Genomic DNA, 27,466 nt, shown 5'->3' on the forward strand with positions numbered 1-27,466 from the left:
ACCCTTACCAAGTATTGGAAACAAAACGATACTCTTAATTGGCAAGTATTCCCTGAAATGAACCCCTAAACAAGTACAGAGATATTTTATTGTTATGTCACGTGTCCGTCGGTCGTCGGTTTTACCTTCACAGTTTACACACCATTTGGTTTAGTACGGCCCCAGCTTCCACACCTTGCGCAAATTGGACTCTAAACACGTATTGTTGGGGCAAAAAGGTCATCCTTTATAAAACATTTTAATTTTGTTTTATCATCCCCGCAAATTTGACCTTAAACACGTAGCTTTCCTAGCGAAATAGATACCCTTTTTTCATTATTTTTGTGTTTTTGACACCCTTATCACGTTACGTACGTAACGTGCCCTATCTTGAAAAGGACATCCCTTTTACGTGTTTTTTGGGTCGCGCATGGTATCCACTCGTCAATGTAAGTGGCCCCCCCGGGGTTGACGATCAGCCATGCAGTTTGTTACCGAGCGATAGCTTCTGTGGGAAACCGGTGAAAACACGTTTATTTAATGAAATTATGGAAATACAGGCATTGTTTCGAGGGATCATAACTTTTTTACTACTTGACCATTTTCTGTAATTTAGGTATCAAAGAAAAGAGAAGATATTGAACTTAGTCATGTGATTTTCTTTTTGAAATTCAGATACCCCCCGCCAAATGAGTTTTTGGCATCCTTTCTTCGAATTGTTTTGCTCAATCATGCGTGAATAAGAAATAATCTAAATAATACCAGATGAAAGAGGAGATTCTAAGCTTTACATTGGTAGGTCATTTGTCTATTTTATTTATGATTAAGTTATGATAAATCATCGCTAAATCTCGGTTTCGTTTTTTCTGGGACGCACTGTATAGGGGATATAGGGGAAATGTACATTCTGGGCACAAAGAATGTATGATCGATAAAAAGGCCAATGATCATTTACACTGCTTTTCTCCACGTTAGCAACCATATACCACAGTTATTAAGTGTTTTGACGCCAATCTCCGCTGCATAGAACTGAAGTGCGTAGGATCCGGGGTGAGGCAGTTTGACACAGCACTGAACCGTGTCTTTCACATTGTTGGCATATTTCGTTGACACGTGATCCTTGGGAAGCCTGTTTGTTTTCTTATCTTCAAAGAGATGAAAGTTGGCATGAAAGTCTTTAGATCCTGAGAATTCGAGTTGGCATTCTCCTGACGAATCAGTCTGGACGGTCGAGCTTTCGATGTTCTTGACGGACATTCCCATCTTAAAGAAGTGTTCGGATGGTCCCCACATCCCAGGATGCTCAGGATACAAAGGTGCATCTGTAGCCTTCTGACAGTCTATCAGCCAGTGCCCAGCAAGTGCGTTTGATTGCTTCGATCCATCGAAGATCAACAGAGCATACATACCAGGCTGGTTGAAAAGGAAATGGAGCGTAGTAAGGATTTCCGAAGAAGTCTTTGACCAGCTTGTTTCTGCATTGATGAGACGGGCGGCATCATATTTATCACCATCTCTGTATAACCGGTAGGACAACTTCTTTACAGACCTCAGGATGCTATGTCTGATGCAGAGTTTCCCTTCACCTTTTGGAAGTCGGATGTGACTGGTTTCTAAATTTACCAGGGACATTCCTGCGTCGCGAAAAACTTGGTTAGGACCCCAGAGTCCGCTATGAGGTGGGTATGGTTCCTTTGCTGATACCTCATGGCAATCGATGAGCCACATTCCTACATATGTAGCTTTGTCCTGTTTTGGAGTCTTCTTAACAAAGAGGCGGAATGCGTACAGACCTGTCTCGTGCAGTCTGAAGTGGAAGACAGCGACTTTCCTCTCATCACGCTCAATCACTTCCCCAAACATCTTTCCTTGGTGAATGTCCTTTTCAGTATCTCCACTCTTTAATGAGAATGTCAGAAAAACCTCTTCTGTTAGAGTGACCTCTATTTCGCATTCTCCTTCAACGGTTTCCACCAAAGCCTCTTTGTCGTATTTCAGACCGTGTTTGGAAAACTCTTCTGTAGGACCGCACTTGACAGCTCCTTTCGGAAAGAGTGATTTATAACATGGCCTTTCGCAAACAACCAACCAAGAACCAACATAGCTCATGTCAATTCCCGCATGTAATCTTGCAAATAGTTTCAACTCGTACATGCCAGCTTCAGAAAGACAGAGACTGATAGAAGCGGTTGTAGTAGATTTTCCCTTGGCACTCTGAACAAATGCGTGGCCATCCCTGAGTTCATTGTCTGAACCACCAACCTTGAGAGTCAAGTTAGTCTCCATATCTTGTGATTTATCACAGCGTATAACGAAATAACACTCCCCTTCCTTCGCAAGAATTGTAGAGGAATCTGGACCTCTCACCGATAAACCCATTTTGAAGAACTCGTCGTTTGGACCCCATATTCCATTGTGACCTCTCGGAAAAGTAATAGGTGCATCATCACCACCTTTGAATTTCCTCGTCGATGTTATCACATAAGAAGCGGCATGATGGTATTTGTCGTCGGCGTACTTCATTTTCACGATAAAAGTGTACTTACCGGGTCTTGGACAAGAAATGTGGCAGACCAACCTTTGTCCAACTGTCTCTATATAGACGTGATCTTCCAAATGCACGTCAGGGCTGTCAGTGTGTGAAAAATGAGACACCGTAGGCATGATATCACCGACTTGCTTGAAGCTTATCGTTGCACGCCCATCGATAGCATCTACAAACGGATCTTGATGGGAAATTGCCGAGAACCCTCTCTGGAGACATCGTGGATCGATGCCCCATATATCACCGTTCTCAATCGGTAATGGTGTGCCAGAGTTGTCCCCTTCTGCTAATATCGTGAATGACATAAGTCGAGTTCCATAATACTCTGCAACTATGCTGGAGAAAGCGTGGTTGCCTGGTCCGTGCTCTTGTTGAGGCAAAGTTCCATATGCAGTATAGATGTACTTTCCTGGTTCCTGAAACTCAACACGGCAGTTGAGGACATCATCTTTCCACCAGTGCAGAACGCAGTTCATAACCTCTTCACCATCATGGTTCTGTCGAGTCAACCTAAAGAAAGCATTGAGGGGATACTCACTCTTGATCCTGATTGAAACCTTATTGTCTTTGGCGTTGATGATACCTTTGTCATGTGAAAGACACTTAAGTTTGAAAAGAAATGCTGCACGGCCGACCTGGATGCTGTTGCTCCAAGGTTCTAAGTCTGGATGAGAGCCATTTTCGATGGGGAAGTGTGTCGCAGTAAACTGATCAGGATTTGCGAGGAAGAAGCCTTCACCCCATCGACGTTCGAAGATATATGCTCCGTCTCCATCGTGTTCTGTACGAAGAAATGACAAAAGTTTGTAAGGTGCAGTGAGACCCGGGGAGAGTTTCATGAAGGGTTTGTAAGTGATTTTCACCGATAAATGATATAAGCTCCGACATTATTTTTTTGGCCTCAGTCCAAACTATTCAGTAAAAATCACTGACATTCCTTTTTTTCCCTTAAACAACCCCCAACTTATAGAATTTTCTCTCGTGAAATTCCAAATTTAACTTGACATCAGATGTAGGGAAATTAACCCTAAACTTTATGAATCTATGGATAAAATATGAGACAAGAAAATGATTCATTCTTTTACACATATTCACGGTATTACACCAATTTGAATATAGATGATAAATGATAGTGTTACTTGAACCTCAACTGTATGAAAAGCCAACGTCAAGAAAACATCATGTCCGCTCAAAATAGTTTCTAAAAAGTAGACCTACTCGTGCACCAGGGTGTTCCTCTTTGTTTCCAAAGAAAATTCTACAATTGAAGAAGTGTAACATTGAAGGATTTACATACATGTAGTTGAGATTGACCACATCAATTTCCATCTTTGTAGATTGGGGGACCCTTTCATGAATGTCGTCAGCACTGACACTTTGACTTTCTCTGACAGTTTCCGTAGTAACAGTCAGACACAAGTGCCTTTCAGCTAGATCAAAAACAAGGATTTCACTGATATTGACAGCACTGTCAATTTAGTCAGTGCTGACAACTTTCATTAAACACCCCCTAAGAGTCCAGAACTTTAATCTTCGAACATATCATGACACACAATACTCAGAAAATTTGTTTTTGCTCCTTACTTGAAACCCCAGCTGCCCAAGCGGAATCACAGTAGTACCACTGGTCTTCTATGCGTATTCTGTTCCATGCGTGTCTCCCTTGGTTATAAAGGTAGTCCGTTGCTCCGGGATAGAACCCAATCGATTTAGAAACTCCGATAATAGTTTCACATCTAATGCCGGCCAACCTATTGAGTTTTACGGTCAATTGAAATAATAATGATGATAATTAAGGTGAAAAAAATGTATCGGCACGAAAGATATTTTCATAACGAAATGCTGTTTTGAACAATAATCAGCCATAAATCAATAGTAATAACATTCTCATACTTTAAATAGGTCGAAATATATAGATGCGCACTTGAGCAACTAAACTGTCATGTCCCAAAAATGTCTCTCCAACAATACGATATCATTTTCGTAAATAATTCATAGTTGTTATTTTTATGCTTGTGTTGAGTTGACATTTTTGTCTACTACCTTTTTTTTTGGTGATCCATAAAATGACAGGGGTACACGTCATTTCTTTTTTGTTTTGCTCAAAAAGATTAAAATATCACATGCACAAAGGGCAATACTATAGTTAGATTTTTTTAGGAGGGGTTATGCGTCATTTTTTTTTTTTTTTTTTTTTTTTTTGGGGGGGGCGATTGAATAATAGGGGTAGTATACTTGTAGCGTAGACCCCTACACGTCATTTTATACTATGCTTCAACTTTTTCCCATTTTTCCATCGTTTGTTTTACTTCCTCCGTTTTTATTTTTCATTAATTGAAAATCACACGGGCCTTAACTTTCTATTATTATCAAGATGTAATTTATCATGAATAATTTCAACAGTACGAAATTCCAGACTATAGCTAAGAGACCGTAATAGCTACATTGCATTTTGGTATTGGATTATCAGTCAAACTTTATATTTATTGTGTTGTCTGCTCTCAACAAATTAAAATTTGAACTAAATTTCGAATATATTTCATCAACGTGTCTGAAAATGAAATGTCTCCGTTACCTGGACATTTCGCTGAGTAGCTGAGAAAATCCTTCACACAGGGCTGTCCCAGAATGTAAAACGGCTGCCGGGGACTGATCGGCTCGTATATTGGTGTTCAGGAATGCACTATCGTACGAAATATTATGTGAGATCCACCGAAATATGATTCTGATCTTTTGAAGTTCTCCTTCAGCTGTCTCCGTAAGCTTCAGTACAAGAGATTTGATATCGGTCTGTGGTATTTTCGGACCCTAATGACAAGAGAAAAATATTGATATCCAAATTAAAAATTCATAAATGGAATGTTACGTTGGATTGAATTTTCAGTAACAATTTATTTACTCAGTAATTATTTATTGACTGCTTAGATTTAAACTAATAATTATTTTATATGACCCAGTCGGCAAGTGGATTTGAATGTTTTCTTTAGATTAACGATAAATTCGGTAACCACCTGGGGGAAATTCTTATTATTTTGTATTCAGATATCAGGATATTCAAGCGAATAAAAGTTGTTGTTTTTCATCAATTACAATGCTTGATTGATGCTTCTGGCACAAAATCAACTATGAAGAAATTATGATCATCTTACATTAATTGCAATCTCATCAATTTTTCTCATGAGGTCATAATCAGGAATCAATGCCTTCTTTCCATTCCAGAAGGTGTCTTCGATGTTACGCAATCCGGGTCTGATGGCATTATTCGTCACTCCATGATCCAAACCAGTATCTTCAAACTTGATCGTATCATCGAAGAGTGACTCGTTGATATCCCTCCATTGGACGACTGAAATTCTACGCCGTTGCGATACAGGTGGAACTACAAGTCCGCCGTCTTTCTCAAGCGGTTTGGGTACGATCGCAAACGATTGTTGGGTGACGGTAGTGTTTTCGATCTCGATTATCGATCGTCTGCGTTTCCCGTCTCCGACTGACAGATTATCCGGAGATATCTTTACCGTGGTCAATGATGTCCTAGTGTGTTCCTTCACTGATGTAGGATGATCTGAATCGACATCGTCGACGGTGATGTTTGGTAGGCCAGCGGGGGAAGCACCATCTTCATCATCGGGAATGTTGATGACCGGTATGGAAGCCATTGTTACAATATCTGATAGCACAAAACAAAAGAAAAGAAATAAAGGCCTTGAATAATGTTGATTCTTCACTCACTTATGCTTGGTTCACGCTATCGATCTGTCAACTCCATCGGCGGCTACGATTTTCAAGAAATGAAAAATAAAAGAGGAGAAAAGAAGAAAGCGGGTGGTAGAAAAGGGAAGAGTATAAAAATGAGAGATATGAGTTGTGTAGCTCTGTAATATAAAAATACATTGCATCACACTAAGTCGTCTTCCCCCCCCCCCCCGTTCACAGGATTAAAAAGGCTCTTTAAAATAACATAAATACAGTATAAACAGTTCAAAGATAACATAATGTCAGTAGAGCAGCTCATCACAGAATATATGTTCCATAATGCATTGAGATATAGCAAAATACATGTAAATTCATCATTACAGTGGAAAGAAAAAATACAAAAATGTGTTCTAAAAATACTGGAAGGCTTGTGAAGCACACCTAAAGAGGCCTGCAGGCAATGTAGCCTGAATAAGAGAAGATGGCTATGGATAAAAGAGAAGAACACAGGTTTGGAGCAATAAGCTGAAAAAAGGGGACAAGTAAAGAGAAGAGAGAAGAGTCAGGAGCACTAGCGTACCTAAAGGTGGGGGGGGGGGCAGGGGACGTATCCCTGCCTCCCTGACGAGTCACAACTTTTTTTTTTTTGCTTGTCAATTTGTTTTTGTGGTAAGATATCCTTTATTTGTGGTTGAAGACCTCTTTTTTTTTTTGCTTGTCAATTTTTTTCGCGGACGAAATATCCTCCAAAAAATTTGCCCCCCTTCTGGAAAATCCTAGGTACGCCAGTGGTCAGGAGAAGTGGTAAGAGGAAACAAAAGGGAAAGTGAAAGACAGGAAAGAAGTGAAGAATAAGATGAGCTTCGAAGTAGAGAAGATGAGCAAGAAAGACTGGATAAAAATATACAAGTATATGATTAAAGGAAACATTCCTTAATCCAGACAAAGCCAGCAAATATGACTCTGATTTTTGCCTGATGGACCAACAAAGCTGAAAACATTTTGATCGGACCTGATCGATTCGATGAGAATAAAAAGAGGCATATAATTATTTTTTTCAGAGATTCCCTCGGTCGGTTATTAATTGAATTGGCATTGACCTGACTGCTCTAGACGCCACCGAATTAGATGATAAAATTCTTTAAGGGCGTTAGAAACTCAATTAAAGAAGGCATCTTGACGATGCAAACTTAAACGGCGAGGTACATCCTGACACGAGCGAAAAATAAAAAGTAAAAAAACAAAAACAGACAGGGATGAAATATATAGGGTTCAGTTACAATTAATCATAGAATCAAAGAGTAATTTGTAAAGTGTTAACATTGTGACATCGCATGCGGGGCATTTCTTCCATAGGAATATACCATGTAAATGATTCGTGATGTTTGACTGGAATGACAACTATAACAATTTCTGAGAAAATTGAGCAATATAGAATTAATAATAAACGTCGAAGAGGTAACTACTTGCATGTGATGTCATAAAACTTTATTTTTCCACTGATAGATCTAAAAAAAAAAAAAGAGAGAAGAAGAAGAAGAAATGGTGGTTTTTATTCTTATTTCTCTGCCGTTTTCGAAATGAACTTGAATGCACTCGACAAGGCGGACTGCTCTTTAGGGGTAATGAATATCATCCTGCTTCCCAACATAATGTATGTTCAGAATTTTAAATACGAACACACAAAACATGTTTTGTCGTTTTTTCCCCCTTATCATGCATATTAGCAGAAAAAATGAAAATGGAAGGTTGAATACATAACACTACCCTACCAACACGCACACGCGCGCGCACACAAGCACGCACATACACCATACCCGCACGCAATTTCACCACCGTTTTTCAACACTTGTAGTGGTTTCCCTATCAATAAAATGCGTTCGTGATTACTCTAATGTCAGAAGCAGATTTTTAAGAGTTAATAACAACTAGTTACAGTACCTTCAACAGTTAAAAAAAAAACCAGCCATCTAATTATAAGCGAGGTGTCATTACTTCTATTTAAAATGGAGAAGACTGTAACACGCCGCGAATAATGCAAGCGTAATGTGATTGTCATTGTTTCCTAACTTTTAATACAGTCTGTTTTTTTTTCTTGATAACGCTTCGAATCCGTTACGCCTGAAAGGCTGAAACAAATATATTACTCAAGATCCGATGGAGATGAAGATTTAATCGCTGTACCACTTTAAAAACATAAGCAACTGATGGGTCAGAACCGTCAGATAGATGACCATTGACACAACAGATAAATGCCTGTCAATTTCAGAAGCAATGTTATTTGCTGTACACTAGATTTGACAGGATGGCCTTTCCAAATCATTTGCGATCATTAAGTGAAATTCTTGCCCTACTAGTGTGTCATCTTCGGTAGATGGACTGTTTGGAGAAGTTACGGTGGTCTTGATGAGGATATTTCCTTTCGTATGTTTAAGGATGGAACTCAATCTCAGGGGCCTTAATGGGTAATGAAGATGCCACTGATGTCTTCATTGGGTTTGGATTAAACAAAGAAATGAGTGCTTAATAGGCAATCGTTAGAAAGCAAAAATGTCAGAGGTTTCATTTTAAAAGGTGCCACTGGTATTAATGATTGTCAAGATTTAGTAATCGTCACAAGTCAAATAAACATCATAATCAAGTAAGTTCTGAATCAATCGTGTTAAGGATTTTATGTTATACACATTGTTTTCACACGTTATATATGATGAGGAAGAAATAAGATATGATTTTAAAATAATAAAAAAATAGGGAAATGTCATGATCAGTAACTAAATGTTGCATCCTTTTAATACAGGTAATTCGACATATGAAGAGCTCACTTGCAAAAAGGGTTAGGTCCATTTTTCATCAAATTAGTAGCTCTATAAGATGATACCAAAGAAAAGTTGAAATTCCTATTAAAGAGTAAACTAAAATGGCAAAGAAAAATCACTTTTTTTTCAAAAGGGGTTAGGTCCATTTCAGTTTAGTTGCAAAAGGGGTTAGGTCCACACATAATTTTTTTGGAAAAGAATAATTTAAAAAATATGAAGACAGGTAAATTTCTTTTATACCCAATTGTATGTTCTCATGGTAGGGTATCAAGAAAATTCAGTTTCGAATAAGAATATTGCAATATGGGAGAATTAAAAAAATGATTTTCTTGGAGTGGACCTAGCCCCTTTTGCAACCGAACTCTTCTGAAAAACTCATTTGTCAAAAGGGGTTAGGTCCATTTTTCATAAATTTTATTGTTTTCTGTCTCTAAACCTCTAAATTTTTAGTCACTCTGATGATCCCAAAGAAAATTTGAAATTCAAATGAAAACGTGAATGAAAGTGGCAAAGAAAAGTCATTTTTTTAATCAAAAGAGATTGAATTCATTTCAGTTTACTTGCAAAAATGGTTCGGTCCACAATGATAATTTTTTTATATAATTATGTAGGAAAAAAATGGAGACAGGCAGATTTCTTTTATACCCAATGTTATGTTCACATGATAGGGTAGTACATTATGACAATTAAGTTTTTCATAAGAATATTGCAATAAGTGAGAATAAAAAACATGGTTTTTCTCGGAATGGTCCAAAGTGGACCTAACCCCTTTTGCAACTAAACTCTTCATATATTTCAACTAACCTTGTCAATATAGTTGAGAGTCCCTGGACTACGGTAAATAGATAAGTTAACAGTAATCGAATAACAGTGGAGCTGTTTCCTGTTTATTGAGAAAGTCTGACCTCGGGGCCCCGTCATACGGAGAGTTGCGATCGATCCGATTAATCGCAACTATGGAAAACAAGCAACGTCAACCTCTAAAATAACATGTTTGTTCAAAATATTTTCTAGAAATGATGCATATTCATACATTCACTGTTTCTTGGCAATTTAGTATGCTTCTTTTTGTTTTCAAAGGACATTGAGCAAATTTCTGGAAGAGAAAATTATGACATCGATGGATTTCCATAAAATTGTATTTGAGATTGATCAGATCTATCGTCACTCTTTGTAAGACGGGGCCCGGTTACTGTCACACCGAAGAGACCGACTCCAGACCGATCAAACTGTTACATTACTACCAATGACATACTATCGGTAGATTTGCAGTCGATTACGCTGGTGTGACTGTAGCAGAGGGCATGATGGGCTTCATTAGACGAATATTATTTTCATTCTGTATAGTGTGTCTCGACCTTATTGGAATATCAATACCTGCATGGTGGGTGTTTCATGAAAGTTGTCAGCACTGACTAAATTGTCAGTGCTGACTATTTTAGTGATATCCTTGGTTTTGATTGGCTGAGAAACACTGGTCTCTGACTGTTGCTATGGTAACTGTCGGAGAAAGACAACTTTTCAGTGCTGACAACTTTTATGAAACGGTCCCCAGATGACAGCTGTTTGAGAATTTACTTCTCTCTTCACTTTTAAAAAGTTTGGGCCAAAAGGGCCCAATTTTTAATCATCACTGGGCAACATGCTTTCCACACAACTATTGGTTAAAATCTGCCCAAATTGGGTAATAATTTTGTTCGATTGGATAATAATTGCCCAGAATATATATATATATATATATTACCAAGATACACTACCCAACACAGTGGACAGTATGTTGCCAAACATAAAAAGTGTGTTTAGATAGAACCTAACATTTTTCAAGAGCCTTTTAGTCGAGATTTCAGATTTATCATATCTATTCACTTACTTATTTTTTTTACATTGGGAATGGAAAAATCTCCTTCACATAACGCATTTAAAACTATTATCTGTTAAAGACTTTCTTCGTATCAGGATAGAGTTTGATAACATAAAAATATCATACTGAGACGGGATCGACAAGAAGCTGACGCTGATATCAAGACCACATGTTGTGCATTCGTCATGTTCGGCTTTTGATATTTCAGGTTGTTATCAGTCATGTCATAGATTTCATCATTAAATTTCAATCATGAACTTCTTCTTATTCTTCCCCCTCCTATTCTTCTCCCATATCATTCCCATCCAGGGTAAATATCCTAGTCCATGACCTATACGTATCAACATCAGGTTCCTCAATAATGTTTACCCTTCCAATAGTTCATCTTGGTGATCATGTTCATAATTCACTTTATGTATGTTGGGACAGGGCCTATGAAGTCTTAGCAGCTGCATCTCACTTTCAATAGATTAATGTTAATGTTTTATTAATTCATTGTGCAGGAGCCTCCGGAACCAGGGCTGGACTGAAGCCTCCCCCTTTTTTTTTAATAAACGTATACCAAAACGTGAAAATTATCGTCAAATATTGTTATAGTTTATTGTCGATTAATCCAGGGTTGCCCCCCCCCCCGGATCCACCACTAGCAGAGCTTCTTAACATGACCAACTTTACTACTTTGAGGCGGGAATCTGCTTATATAATATATATATGTGCAATCGCATTGTTGTATGAGATAACATCGAATTGATTCAATTACTCAATACATATTTCACTTTGTCTTGGTGCATTATATTCTTGAAACAACAAAATAAAGTAATTTGCAAATGCCCTATAGGGTAACTCTTTTAAAGCATAGATTATTCCAAAACTCCTAAATGCAGAATATAGTCTCCATGCATTGCATAAAACTATTGTCAATCATTATTCCAGGAGATACACTTCTGCAAACACTATCACACTCCCGGATCCTCCCACACCCTCACTTGCCAACCTTGAATAAAGCATGCTTCACGGTGAGAAGTCAAGTGAAGATACAAGTAATGAGTTCAAACTTAATGTCACCAGTCCCATATACAACGGCGTCAGGGTCTTATTCATGACAGCACGTGCATTCCAAGAATTAAAGGTCTACGGTATCGAAATATCTCTATGCCGACGTTTGACTGGTAGCACGCGCCTGATGGTAATTCATGGTCATTTATGATTATTCAAGGAATTTGTTCTCCCCTAAATGCATTTATTGTAGGACCATTAAACTATGCTTCTAAATTACAAAATGATACCACTTGAAGCAAGTTTTTCTTGTGGTGGATCTATTTTAAGAGTTACAAATTTCATTTGGTTAAGGTCGGTTGGCTTTGGATGTGACTACAAAAATTCATGTATGAATGTAATAAAAATGTTTATATATATATATAAATATAGATAACGTCATGTGCAAATTAGAAAATTAAACAAATAGAATAAAATCGAAGTTATTCCCTTTGACTCATTTGAAGTCAAAAGAAAATTCCCGAACACTCAGTATTGTAAAAGAAAGACCTGAAAGATAAAAAACAATAAAACCCCCATTATATCATGCATGATCTTTGTGTTGATATCAATAAATTTGCTGACATGTTTCATACATACAATACAATGTGAAATTATTGTATATAGAATCAACTAAAGGACGAGATAAATATTTGTTTTTAATAAGCTTTTCTTTATTTTTTTCCCTTGCAGCACATAGATTCATTTCCTTAATGTGTTACACTCACACCAACGAAATCAACTTCAAACCAACCGACTGATGCCTGGTCTGTCATTGGTAATAACGTAATACCCTATCAAGATCATCGTTGCATGCGCATTTTTATAAGTACTCTGACGAGGAACCAATCAGAAATGTTCTTTCAAAATTCAAATTTAGCGGTAACCTTTGTGTTACGGGGTCCTGCTGGTACCGTAACTCAAAGGTTAGCGATTAATCGTAAGCTTGATTTTCACGATTGATTGTACATTGTTTATATAGTCAAGGTGATTATTCGTAGAAAAATGTTCTACAATCATTGTTTAGCTTTGTGTTACGGGTCCCTGGAGTCTGTTTCGCCGTTGTAGCGCTATTTTCTACATATGCATCATGAACTCGAACGAACCCTATAGTCAAACCTCGATCATCCCCCATTATGATCTACGATTAACGCGTCCCTTGAAGAAAAGGCCAAGGCATTTCCCCCAAGACATCATTCATCATTGTCTCCATGTTGAACTTCTAGGAGAGGTTCAATGTCTAGTCGATTCCTTGTGTCAAAGGTTAATTACATTCAGGGGGTAGAACTGCCAATGACAACAGCGAGAGAGCCCTTACATTGGTTCATATCTACCTTAGATCAATATATTGTTCTGTTGTATTGCTGTTAATGATGATATTGATGCTGCTGATAATGATAATAAATGATTTTGATTTTGATGATGATGATGGTGATTGATGATGTTGTTGATGATGGTGATGATGATGACGATGATAATGGTGATGATAATGAGGTTGAGGATGCCGATGATGGTGATCATCTATCAATTATTATGAAGTAAATAATTTAAACGATGACGACGACGATGATGATGTTTAATGACGATTGTGACCATGATGACGACGAAACGAGCACAATCATAGTTAGATGATAATTCTGCTGATGACAATGATAATGTTAATGATCGCGACAATGATGATGATCATGATAATAATATGGAGAAAATTATATTTCCTGTGGCCACTCCAGGTAAAGGCCCATTAATGAAGAGCAAAAATGCTTTGATTATATATTTGCGTATATGAGATGGGAACATAACGCATTAAGGTTATCAAATCTATTATTCTATTAATCTATTAATCCTGCCCCTCCCACACCCCTATACCTAAAGTCCCGCAGTTGCTGATTCATGTAGACCTATAGACCAATACGTGAACTTTCCCCCTGGAACAGTGAACGGCCAGACATGTCGAGATATACGAGCACCCCTGGAAAGAAAGCTTGACATATTGACATGCTTGAGGAAAACATAAGCAAACTTTTACAAACAACCGCTGTGATATCAAAACAAACAAAGACCCCTGGATTAAGAAATGAAATATAGATTGGGATGTGATGGACTCTATCGTTATATTGAATTAACTTCGACGTAGTGTATATGTTTACATTCACTGGTTTTCAAAGCAGTTGGGTTACTTCTCAAATACAGTAAAAGAACTTTCAATTTTTCAGGGGTCACCCCTCCTCCCCTTCGGAGATTACCTATGAAAAAACAAGTAGATTGTCAAGAGTCGCCCCTACTATAAAGTGCGTCCCACAAAAAACGAAACCGAAATTTAGCAATGATTTATCATAACTTAATCACCAATAAAATAGACAAATGAGCTATCATTATAAAGCTTAGGGTCACCTCTTTCATCTGGTACATCATATAGAAGATTTCTCCTTCACGTATGAGTGAGTAAAAACAATTGGAAGAAAGGATACCAAAAAGTAACTTGGCGGGTGGTATCTGGGTTTCAAAAAGAAAATCACATTTTTTTAAATGTTCCATATCTGCTCTTCAATTTGATACCTCAATCACAGAAAACTGTCAAGAAATAACAAAGTTCTATTTATTTGAAATAAGGCTTGAATTTCAATAATTTCATAAAATGAATAGGTTTTACAGGCTAGCTTTCAGACTTACCCGACAATAAGTTTTGTTGACGATCAGCCATGCATAAAGTCTCTAGTTCACCATGCGAGAGCTTCGGTGGGAAAGTGGTGTCTATTTTACTTATGAGAAAGTTATGATAAATCATCGCTAAATTTCGGTTTCGTTTTTTGTGGGACGCACTGTATAATTATTAAGTTAAACATAATGAGTAACATTACTTGTGGACAATGTCTGCTCTTCGTTTTAGATTCCAGTCCTTTTGCATTCTTCTCAATAGTCGAAAGACAAATCAAAGAGTAATAACACACAGGTAAATGATCAATGGAGCGTTGTAAATGATCAATGGAGCGTTGTGGCCCAGTGGATTAGTCTTCGGACTTTGAAACAGAGGGTCGTGGGTTCGAATCCCAGCCATGGCGTAATTTCCTTCGGCAAGAAATTTATCCACATTGTGCTGCACTCGACCCAGGTGAGGTAAATGGGTACCCGGCAGGATTAATTCCTTGAATGCTTGAGCGCCTAGGCAGCCCAGCTAAAGCCGGGTTAATAATAGCAGGGCCCGCTGGGAGAACAGTTTTCGGAACTGAAGCGGCTACCCTGGGTAAATATACCGCTATTATTATTATTATTATTAATAAAAATATGAATACAAATAAATAATCAGTATGAATTAAAAATAAAGTGAAAGAAAACAAAATAAGTATTAAAAAAACCAACGTTGAAGTACAAGTGGGAGTGTATGACTTTAAAAAAATAAGAAGCAATTAACATTGCCCCAAAAAATACGCAGGCCATGCAGACCCTGACAAATAAAAACATGAAGGCAGATTTTTTTTTTACATTACAAACTATAGAAGCAAACAAAACGTGGAGAAAACATGAAAATAAAAGACGTTAAATTTCTAGTAAAACACATGCATGGTCATGATCTCTGAAAAGCGAAGATAAAAATTATTGAGTAGAATTTTTTTTTTACATCTTTCAGTGATACCAACATCTTTTGAATGGAACATTTGGCAAACTTTGTCACAAATAAGTCCAGAGTAAAATAACAAATCTAGATATCCAAAGATCAAGAAGCTATTATATTGTCAGCTTAAGTCGTACTATTTTTCTTTCTCAATATTTTTTTTGTAAATTATCAATAAATGGAACTTAATAATTGTACACGATGAACGTGAGCAGCTTTATGGTTAGGGATAAGGAAAAATAATGAATACATTTTTAAAGGTAGGCCTACTCTGTTTACGTACGTAAGCAAAGGAAAGAATGTTTATTTAGGTTTATTTATTCGTTCATCTCATTTACGAGAAAGATAAAACTTCTCAGCTGCTGATTGTTTCTCTCCGGGGTAGATCCGGCATAAACCGTCTCCCACTTAATGGTACGTAAACGTGATTTTAATATCCTCATTTCGGCAAAAAGATGAAAGCAACAGAATCTTATTTTTTATAGTAACAGGTGCAAACTATCTTATTTTAATATTTGTTCTCTCCTGCATTGCAGATGATAAGCTATTAAATTTCAAGCAGGCCCATTCATGAATATTATTCCTTTAAAAGGTGTCGGACAGAGAAGGTTCTTGAAGTTCAACGTTGGAATTGTGATTATTTTCTTTTTCTTCTTTTTCTGCTTTTCTCATACATCATTATTTTGCCAATGTGTATTTTCCTTATTAGAAGGCATATGAGATGAGTAAATTTCTGCAGATATTGCTGATACAATTAACTGGTTTTTCTTTTAATAATCAATCATTTCCGAGGGGTCGACAATTTTTCATTTCGTCAATTACAAGTCTTCATGAGACAGAACCAGGAGCCGCGCTACAAGGGAGCAGGTGACAATATCCCCTTATATATAATTAATTTCAAGTATATCTAAAGGAAGAATCGGAGAGGAGAAAGGGGGAAATAGCAAGCAAATGAAAGAAAGAATATCAGGTCGCCTAAATTACATCTAGGCGTTGCGCCTGGACTATACGCAAAGGGGGACAAAGTGACATAATGAAAATGAAGTCTTTAGCAAACCTACATAGCCATGATATCAAAAGACATCAACCATCGCTTGACCGAATAATAAGCTTCAAAGGCTTTTACCGTTGTATCATGTCACATCTCTAATTTCCTAAAGAGGATAAACCTATTGATGTATAATGTACACACACCTAATTGACCGAAAGACGTACGTCTGCTTACACAAGAGTCCAGACAGGGCTCCATGATCATACACGTTTTACAATATTCTAATCACAAAGGGTGTAAGGAGTGGCCTAGGTAGAGCCCCAACCCCCCCCCCCCCCCCCCTCTTATGATTTTTCAACTGATCAAAATGATTTGGTTTTATTTTTAAGAGGAAGGGGGGACGAAAATGAACAATATAAACAAAAACTAAGAAAAAAAAGTATTTCGAATAAATCAAAAGCCTTTACCTATTTTTTTTTTGGGGGGGGGTTGGGGCGGGGGACCCATTGAAGTCATGCTTCTGTCATTCCGCCCCCTATCAAATAACCCGCAGTCTCCAGAGAAAACAATTTCAAGAACGTAAAAGTGAATAGGACTGTGAACAAACTAGGAGTAACGGATATGTAGGTTGACTGACAGACAAACATGAATGGGCTCTACATGCAGACATAGGTTTAGAAGGCCTCTATAGACTTCAAAGATCACGCTAATTGTTGATATGAAGCGTCTTTGGGAATAAATTATTGTCCCCATTATCTAATATTGTGGCGGCTACCACACTGTAAAAATTATTTGTTTTTTTTTACCACCACGAGGGTAATTTTCATTATGTGTCCAACCAATTTGGGGCAGTATTTTACCCGGTGCGGGAAGCATAGTATGAGGTTGAAAAATAAGCAGCAATATTACTTACAAATGGGCAAAATTTTCATCACACTGGATAAATAAAAATGCCCAATGTTGGTTGGATACATAATTACCCTCATGGAGCACTTTTATCCAATATTTTTTAGAGTGCATATTCTCATAATGGTATTTGCATAGGGGCGCAAGGATTCAAAGGCGATGTCTTTTTCTCAAAAAAAAATTCTCATCCCCCTTTTCATACATGTTTACGATTCCAGTTGAAACCAGGCAAGTATGGTATGAAAGTGATTTTTGCATTAGAATATATTTTAAAGGTAATAACTGCATGGATATACGGGTGTTTCAATTTACAATATTCATATTTTCATTTGATTTAATCTTCCTAAAACTCACTCTCATACATCAGGTAAGGTTTCTGCAAGTGGACTCGGGGAGCACCCTCTCATTATACATGTTATACAGGCTTACGCTGTACAGGCTAACAGGCTCAGATCTCTTGAAATTCAAATCCTGGTCTCATGACCATCACCTTCGTAGCTCACAAGATACACTCACATTGCAAGACAAAATCAAGATTAAGAGATAGGTCATTTTTATACCAACCTCCACAACTATGGAAAAAACTCTCCCTCGACATCAGGAATTCAACAACTTTACATCATTTCAAATTAAAATTAAAAACCTATTTATTCCAATAGTATGTACAGCATCTGGGAAGCTCTTGCAGGGCAATAAAATATATATAAATAGTTTTTGCGCTATATAAATGCATATTGCTATTATTATTATTATAATTTCATTATATTGCACTTACTTATAACAGTGGTATACACTATTGATTATCAATAATTAAAGTAATTGAGAATCATTAAATATTCATAGTCACAATATTTTTCACTGTTTTCTCACTCGCTGAACTTGCTTGTCGAAACCCTATTCATGACGATTCGTCTCAGAGATAAATTTCAATTCAATGTCAATTTCAATTTATTTCATTTTCAACAGAACAAAGTAATGTGGTCAAAATAATTACAATGAACTTATACAGACAAAATAAATTGAGGCATGTACAATGTATGAAATTTATCTAGGCTATAAGTAAAAGTAAAACAAAACAAAACAGAGTATTATATATAAGCAAAATATCATAAACATTATAAAATAAAATTCAGAGATCCCTCCAATCCCAGCGACAAAATTTGATCATCAATTGTACCATAAAATTAATCTTGTTTGTACAGTGATGAGTCTGGCTGTATCTCCGACTTATACAATAGATGAAGGTCTTTATGACTATTGGTTAAAATCTGCCCAAATTGGGTAATAATTTTGTTCGATTGGATAATAATTGCCCAGAATATATATATATTTTTTACCAACATACATTACCCAACACAGTGGACAGTATGTTGCCCAACATTAAAAATGTGTTTAGATAGAACCTAACATTTTTCAAGAGCCATGTAGTCGAGATTTCAGATTTATCATATCCATTCACTAACTGAATTTCTTTACATTTGGAATAGAAATATCTCCTTCACATAACGCATTTAAAACTATCATCTGTTAAAGACTTTCTTCGTATCAGGATTATAGAGTTTGAAAACATAAAAATATCACACTGAGACGGGGTCGACAAGAAGCTGACGCTGATACCAAAACCACATGTTGTGCATTCGTCATGTTCGGCTTTTGATATTTCAGGTTGTTATCAGTCATGTCATAGATTTCATCATTAAATTTCAATCATGAACTTCTTCTTATTCTTCCCCCTCCTATTCTTCTCCCATATCATTCCCATCCAGGGTAAATATCCTAGTCCATGACCTATACGTATCAACATCGGGTTCCTCAATAATGTTTACTCCTCCAATAGTTCATCTTGGTAATCATGTTCATAATTCACTTTGTGTATGTTGGGACAGGGCCTATGAAGTCTTAGCAGCTGCATCTCACTTTCAATAGATTAATGTTAATGTTTTATTAATTCATTTTGCAGGAGCCTCCGGAACCAGGGATGGACTGAAGCCTCCCCCTTTTTTTTTCAATAAATAAACGTATACCAAACCGTGAAAATTATCGTCAAATATTGTTATAGTTTATTGTCGATTAATCCAGGGTTGCCCCCCCCCCTGGATCCACCACTAGCAGAGCTTCTTAACATGATCAACTTTACTACTTTGAGGCGGGAATCTGCTTATATAATATGTATATGTGCAATGGCATTGTTGTATGAGATAACATCGAATTAATTCAATTACTCAATACATATTTCACTTTGTCTTGGTGCATTATATTCTTGAAACAACAAAATTAAGTAATTTGCAAATGCCCTATAGGGTAACTTTTTTAAAGCTTAGATTATTCCAAACACTCCTAAATACAGAATAAAGTCTCCACGCATTGCATAATAATATTGTCAATCATTATTTCAGGAGATAAACTTCTGTAAATACTATCACTTTTTTTTTTCAATATGTTTTTATTAAGGATTTCATTCAAATGAATTACTGCAGATAAATACAAAAAAAATACAAATCTTCATTTCATATCAACAAGGATATGCAAAAAAGTACATATATATTTACCAAGAACTGAAGCAAATAAGGACTCAACTGAGTCCCCAACCCTCTATGTATTTCAATAATAATTAATGTTAAATGGCTATATAAATGATTTGCAGGGAAACAGAAATCAACCTAAATGTATCATCATTGCATCCCATTTTAAATCAAGCTTCAAAATAACTTTACATAATTATACACACATACACACACCCACCTTAACACCCATACACACATGCACATACCACGCATACGTAAACAAACATAATATATACAAATCTGCATAATGAACGTTTAACATTTTGGCGCAATATGATACAGAAAGAAAAAAAAAACCCTGCAAATCACACTCCCGAATCCTCCCACATCCACACCCACACTTGCCAACCTTGAATAAAGCATGCTTCACGGTGAGAAGTCAAGTGAAGATACAAGTAATGAGGTCAAACTTAATGTCACCAGTCCCATGTACAACGGCGTCGGGGTCTTATACATGACAGCACGTGCATTCCTGGAATTAAAGGTCTACGGTATCGAAATATCTCTATACCGACGTTTGACTGGTAGCACGCGCCTGATGGTAATTCATGGTCATTTATGATTATTCAAGGAATTTGTTCTCCCCTAAATGCATTTATTGTAGGACTTCTAAACTATGCTTCTAAAGTACAAAATGATACCACTTGAAGCAATTTTTTTCTTGTGGTGGATCTATTTTAAGAGTTACAAATTCCATTTGGTTAAGGTCGGTTGGCTTTGGATGTGACTACAAAAATTCATGTATGAATGTAATAAAAATGTTTATATATATATATAAATATAGATAATGTCATGTGCAAATTAGAAAATTAAACAAATAGAATAAAATCTATGTTATTCCCTTTGACTCATTTGAAGTCAAAAGGAAATTCCCGAACACTCAGTATTGTAAAAGAAAGACCTGAAAGATAAAAAAAACAATAAAACCCCCATTATATCATGCATGATCTTTGTGTTGATATCAATAAATTTGCTGACATGTTTCATACATACAATACAATGTGAAATTATTGTATATAGAATCAACTAAAGGACGAGATAAATATTTGTTTTTAATAAGCTTTTCTTTATTTTTTTTCCCTTGCAGCACATAGATTCATTTCCTTAATGTGTTACACTCACACCAACGAAATCAACTTCAAACCAACCGACTGATGCCTGGTCTGTCATTGGTAATAACGTAATACCCTATCAAGATCATCGTTGCATGCGCATTTTTCTAAGTACTCTGACGAGGAACCAATCAGAAATGTTCTTTCAAAATTCAAATTTAGCGGTAACCTTTGTGTTACGGGGTCCTGCAGTTACCGTAACTCAAAGGTTAGCGATTAATCGTAAGCTTGATTTTCACGATTGATTGTACATTGTTTATATAGTCAAGGCGATTATTCGTAGAAAAATGTTCTACAATCATTGTTAAGCTTTGTGTTACGGGTCCCTGGAGTCTGTTTCGCCGTTTAGCGCTATTTTCTATATACGCATCATGAACTCGAACGAACCCTATAGTCAGACCTCGATCATCCCCCATTATGATCTACGATTAACGCGTCCCTTGAAGAAAAGGCCAAGGCATTTCCCCCAAGACATCATTCATCATTGTCTCCATGTTGAACTTCTAGGAGAGGTTCAATGTCTAGTCGATTCCTTGTGTCAAAGGTTAATTACATTCAGGGGGTAGAACTGCCAATGACCACAGCGAGAGAGCCCTTACATTGGTTCATATCTACCTTAGATCAATATATTGTTCTGTTGTATTGCTGTTAATGATGATATTGATGCTGCTGATAATGATAATAAATGATTTTGATTTTGATGATGGTGATTGATGATGTTGCTGATGCTGATGCTGATGGTGATGATGATGACGATAATGGTGATGATAATGAGGTTGAGGATGCCGATGATGGTGATCATCTATCAATTATTATGAAGTAAATAATTTTAACGATGACGACGACGATGATGATGTTTAATGACGATTGTGACCATGATGACGACGAAACGAGCACAATCATAGTTAGATGATAATTCTGCTGATGACAATGATAATGTTAATGATCGCGACAATGATGATGATCATGATAATAATATGGAGAAAATTATATTTCCTGTGGCCACTCCAGGTAAAGGCCCATTAATGAAGAGCAAAAATGCTTTGATTATATATTTGCGTATATGAGATGGGAACATAACGCATTAATGTTATCAAATCTATTATTCTATTAATCTATTAATCCTGCCCCTCCCACACCCCTATACCTAAAGTCCCGCAGTTGCTGATTCATGTAGACCTATAGACCAATACGTGAACTTTCCCCCTGGAACAGTGAACGGCCAGACATGTCGAGATATACGAGCACCCCTGGAAAGAAAGCTTGACATATTGACATGCTTGAGGAAAACATAAGCAAACTTTTACAAACAACCGCTGTGATATCAAAACAAACAAAGACCCCTGGATTAAGAAATGAAATATAGATTGGGATGTGATGGACTCTACCGTTATATTGAATTAACTTCGACGTAGTGGATATGTTTACATTCACTGGTTTTCAAAGCAGTTGGGTTACTTCTCAAATACAGTAAAAGAACTTTCAGTTTTCCAGGGGTCACCCCTCCTCCCCTTCGGAGATTACCTATGAAAAAACAAGTAGATTGTCAAGAGTCGCCCCTACTATAAAGTGCGTCCCACAAAAAATTTAGCGATGATTTATCATAACTTAATCACCCATAAAATAGACAAATGACCTATCATTGTAAAGCTTAGAGTCACCTCTTTCATCTGGTACATCATATAGAAGAATTCTCCTTCACGTATGAGTTAGTAAAAACAATTTGAAGAAAGATGTTGTTTGAAGGTTTCCATGGTGGCATGTACAATCGCTGATGTGGTTTACGGTACACCATGTGGAGTGTTATAGAAACAGTGGATAGAAGAAGTGAAGGAATGGATAGGCGAGAAAGTGGAGATTTGAGAGTAGAGTATTCTTTCTTGAAAGTAGTCCTGAAAAGGACTGTAAACCAGGAAAGATTGATGAGTTGAGAACAGCTTGAGTAGTAGAGCTGATGAGGAGATGCTGGCTTGAGTCGGCGAGTAGAGATGATGAGAAGAAAGGATACCAAAAAGTAAATTGGCGGGTGGTATCTGGGTTTCAAAAAGAAAATCACATTTCGAAAAATGTTCCATATCTGCTCTTTAATTTGATACCTCAATCACAGAAAATTGTCAAGAAATAACAAAGTTCTGTCATTTGAAATAAGGCTTGACTTTCAATAATTTTATAAAATGAATAGGTTTTACAGGCTAGCTTTCAGACTTACCCGACAATACGTTTTGTTGACGATCAGCCATGCATAAAGTCTCTACTTCACCATGCGAGAGCTTCGGTGTGAAAGTGGTGTCTATTTTATTTATGATAAAGTTATGATAAATCATCGCTAAATCTCGGTTTTGTTTTTTGTGGGACGCACTGTATAATTATTAAGTTAAACATAATGAGCAACATAACTTGTGGACGATGCCTGCTCTTCGTTTTAGATTCCAGTCGTTTTTCATTCTTCTCAATAGTCGAAATACAAATCAAAGATTAATAACATACAGGTCAATGATCAATAACAATATGCATACAAATAAATAATCAGTATAAATTAAAAATAAACTGACAAAAAATAGTATTTAAACACAAAATAACAAAACTAACGTTGAAGTACAAGTGGGCGTATATGACTTTAAAAAAATAAGAAGCAATAAAGATTGCCCCCCCAAAAAAAAAAAAAAAATTACGCAGGCCATGCAGACCCTGACAAATAAAACCATGAATGCAGATATTTTTTTAAATTACAAAATACAGAAGCAAACATAACGTGGAGAAAACATGAAAGTAAAACACATGCATGGTCATGATCTCTGAAAAGCGAAGATAAAAATTATTGAGTAGAAAAAAATACATAATTCAGTGATACCAACATCTTTTGAATGGAGCATTTGGCAAACTTTGTCACAAATAAGTCCAGAGTAAAATAACAAATAGATATATCCAAAGATCAAGAAGCTATTATATTGTCAGCATAAGTCATACTATTTTTTATCAATTAAAGAAACTTAATAATTGTACACGATGAAAGTGAACAGATTCATGGTTAGGGATATAGAAACAATAATAAATACATATTGAAAGGTAGGCCTACTATATTTACGTAGGTAAGCAAAGGCGTTATATCGTCCCCATTTTGGAAAGCATATTCATTCAGGTTTATTTATTCGTTCATCTCATTTATGAGAAAGATAAAACTTCTCAGCTGCTGGTTGTTTCTCTCCGGGGTAGATCCGGCATAAACCGTCTCCCGCTTAATAGTATCCATATAAACGTGATTTTAATATCCTCATTTCGGCAGAAAGATGAAAGCAACACAATCTTTTTTTTTTTAGTAACAGGTGCAAACGATTCTATTCTAATATTTGTTCTCTCTTACATTGCAGATGATAAGCTATTAAATTTCAAGCAGGCCCATTCATGAATATTATTCCTTTAAAAGGTGTCGGACAGAGAAGGTTCTTGAAGTTCAACGTTGGAATTTGTGATTTTTTTTCTTGTTTTTTGCTTTTCTCATACATCATTCTTTTGCCAATTTTTCCTTATTAAAAGGCATATGAGAGAGTAAATTTCTGCAGATATTGCTGATACAATTAACTGGTTTATGTTTTAATATTCAATCATTTCTGAGGGGTCGACAATTTTTCATTTCGTCAATAACAAGTCTTTATGAGACAGAACTAGGAGCCCGCGCTACAATGTTGTAGGCGACAACCTCCCCTTATGATTTATTTCAAATTTATCTAAAGGGAGAAACGGAGAGGAGAAATTGGGAAATAGGAAGCAAATGATAGAAACAATAAAAAGAGTATACAAACCATAGAGATATATTACTAGTTATTCGTATAATTATCTCTATGATACAAACAAAAGTCTTGATCTTGTCACAATCATTATTATGTAACCATATAAGGTCGCCTACATTTCATATAGGCGCTGCGCCTGGACTATGAATTATACGCAAAGGAAGACCAATTGACATAATGTAAATGAAGTCTTTAGCAGCACCTACGTACACATGATATCAAAAGACACCAACCATCGCTTGACCGAATAATAAGCGTCAAAGGCCTTTGCCGACTGAGTTGTATCATGTCTCATCTCTAATTTCTAAAGAGGATAAACCTATTGATGTATAATGTACACACACCTAATTGACCGAAAGACGTATGTCTGCTCACACAAGAGTCCAGACAGGGCTCCATGATCATACACGTTTTACAATATTCTAATCACAAAGGGTGTAAGGAGTGGCCTAGGTAGAGCCCCAACCCCCCCCCCCCCCTCTTATGATTTTTCAACTGATCAAAATGATTTGGTTTTATTTTTAAGAGGAAGGGGGGACGAAAATGAACAATATAAACAAAAACTAAGAAAAAAAAGTATTTCGAATAAATCAAAAGCCTTTACCTATTTTTTTTTTGGGGGGGGTTGGGGCGGGGGACCCATTGAAGTCATGCTTCTGTCATTCCGCCCCCTATCAAATAACCCGCAGTCTCCAGAGAAAACAATTTCAAGAACGTAAAAGTGAATAGGACTGTGAACAAACTAGGAGTAACGGATATGTAGGTTGACTGACAGACAAACATGAATGGGCTCTACATGCAGACGTAGGTTTAGAAGGCCTCTATAGACTTCAAAGATCACGCTAATTGTTGATATGAAGCGTCTTTGGGAATAAATTATTGTCCCCATTATCTAATATTGTGGCGGCTACCACACTGTAAAAATTATTTGTTTTTTTTTACCACCACGAGGGTAATTTTCATTATGTGTCCAACCAATTTGGGGCAGTATTTTACCCGGTGCGGGAAGCATAGTATGAGGTTGAAAAATAAGCAGCAATATTACTTACAAATGGGCAAAATTTTCATCACACTGGATAAATAAAAATGCCCAATGTTGGTTGGATACATAATTACCCTCATGGAGCACTTTTATCCAATTTTTTAGAGTGCATATTCTCATAATGGTATTTTCATAGGGGCGCAAGGATTCAAAGGCGATGTCTTTTTCTCAAAAAAAAAATTCTCATCCCCCTTTTCATACATGTTTACGATTCCAGTTGAAACCAGGCAAGTATGGTTTGAAAGTGATTTTTGCATTAGAATATATTTTAAAGGTAATAACTGCATGGATATACGGGTGTTTCAATTTACATTATTCATATTTTCATTTGATTTAATCTTCCTAAAACTCACTCTCATACATCAGGTAAGGTTTCTGCAAGTGGACTCGGGGAGCACCCTCTCATTATACATGTTATACAGGCTTACGCTGTACAGGCTTACAGGCTCAGATCTCTTGAAATTCACATCCTGGTCTCATGACCATCACCTTCGTAGCTCACAAGATACACTCACATTGCAAGACAAAATCAAGACTAAGAGATTTTTTATACCAACCTCCACAACTATGGAAAAAACTCTCCCTCGACATCAGGAATTCAACAACTTTACATCATTTCAAATTAAAATTAAAAACCCATTTATTCCAATAGTATGTACAGCATCTGGGAAGCTCTTTGCAGGGCAATAAAATATATATAAATAGTTTTTGCGCTATATAAATGCATATTGCTATTATTATTATTATTATTTCATTGTATTGCACTTACTTATAACAGTGGTATACACTATTGATTATCAATAATTAAAGTAATTGAGAATCATTAAATATTCATAGTCACAATATTTTTCACTGTTTTCTCACTCGCTGAACTTGCTTGTCGAAACCCTATTCATGACGATTCGTCTCAGAGATAAATTTCAATTCAATGTCAATTTCAATTTATTTCATTTTCAACAGAACAAAGTAATGTGGTCGAAATGATTACAATGAACTTATACAGACAAAATAAATTGAGGCATGTACAATGTATGAAATTTATCTAGGCTATAAGTAAAAGTAAAACAAAACAGAGTATTATATATAAGCAAAATATCATAAACATTATAAAATAAAATTCAGAGATCCCTCCAATCCCAGCGACAAAATTTGATCATCAATTGTACCATAAAATTAATCTTGTTTGTACAGTGATAAGTCTGGCTGTATCTCCGACTTATACAATAGATGAATGTCTTTATGACCATGCAATAATTTGGGACGACTAATGAAAATATATAAAAAGGATATTTCTTTTGTTAGTATAAGGTAAACTTATATTGAGTCTATGATTACGATGGTATGCAACTGATCATATACTCACGCTAGTATCCCAGTGCCTGGATGCCTTCAATAAAGATGCTATTTCAGTTCTGGTGTAAAGTGACAAGACAGTGAGATGCGATTCACTAACATCCATTCCGCATCACCACCACCTCCAGCTATGTCACGGGGACAATCCTCCAGCGATCTACAGTCCTC

General features: G+C 36.4%; 1 protein-coding gene across 1 annotated transcript; it reads right to left on the minus strand.

The window, feature by feature from the left end:
• Positions 1–331: 331 nt before the first annotated feature.
• LOC129272415 (uncharacterized) lies at positions 332–27,466 on the minus strand. The gene is made up of 5 exons (XM_054909569.2): positions 27,309–27,466; positions 5,674–6,194; positions 5,100–5,332; positions 4,109–4,275; positions 332–3,305 (listed from the first exon to the last, which is right to left on the minus strand). The coding sequence occupies exons 2-5, from the start codon at positions 6,181–6,183 to the stop codon at positions 931–933; spliced, it is 3,285 nt and encodes a 1,094-aa protein (XP_054765544.2). The 5' UTR covers positions 6,184–6,194; positions 27,309–27,466; the 3' UTR covers positions 332–930.

The sequence above is a fragment of the Lytechinus pictus genome, chromosome 2, assembly GCF_037042905.1.
Source record: "Lytechinus pictus isolate F3 Inbred chromosome 2, Lp3.0, whole genome shotgun sequence".
Taxonomy (NCBI): Eukaryota; Metazoa; Echinodermata; class Echinoidea; order Temnopleuroida; family Toxopneustidae; genus Lytechinus; species Lytechinus pictus.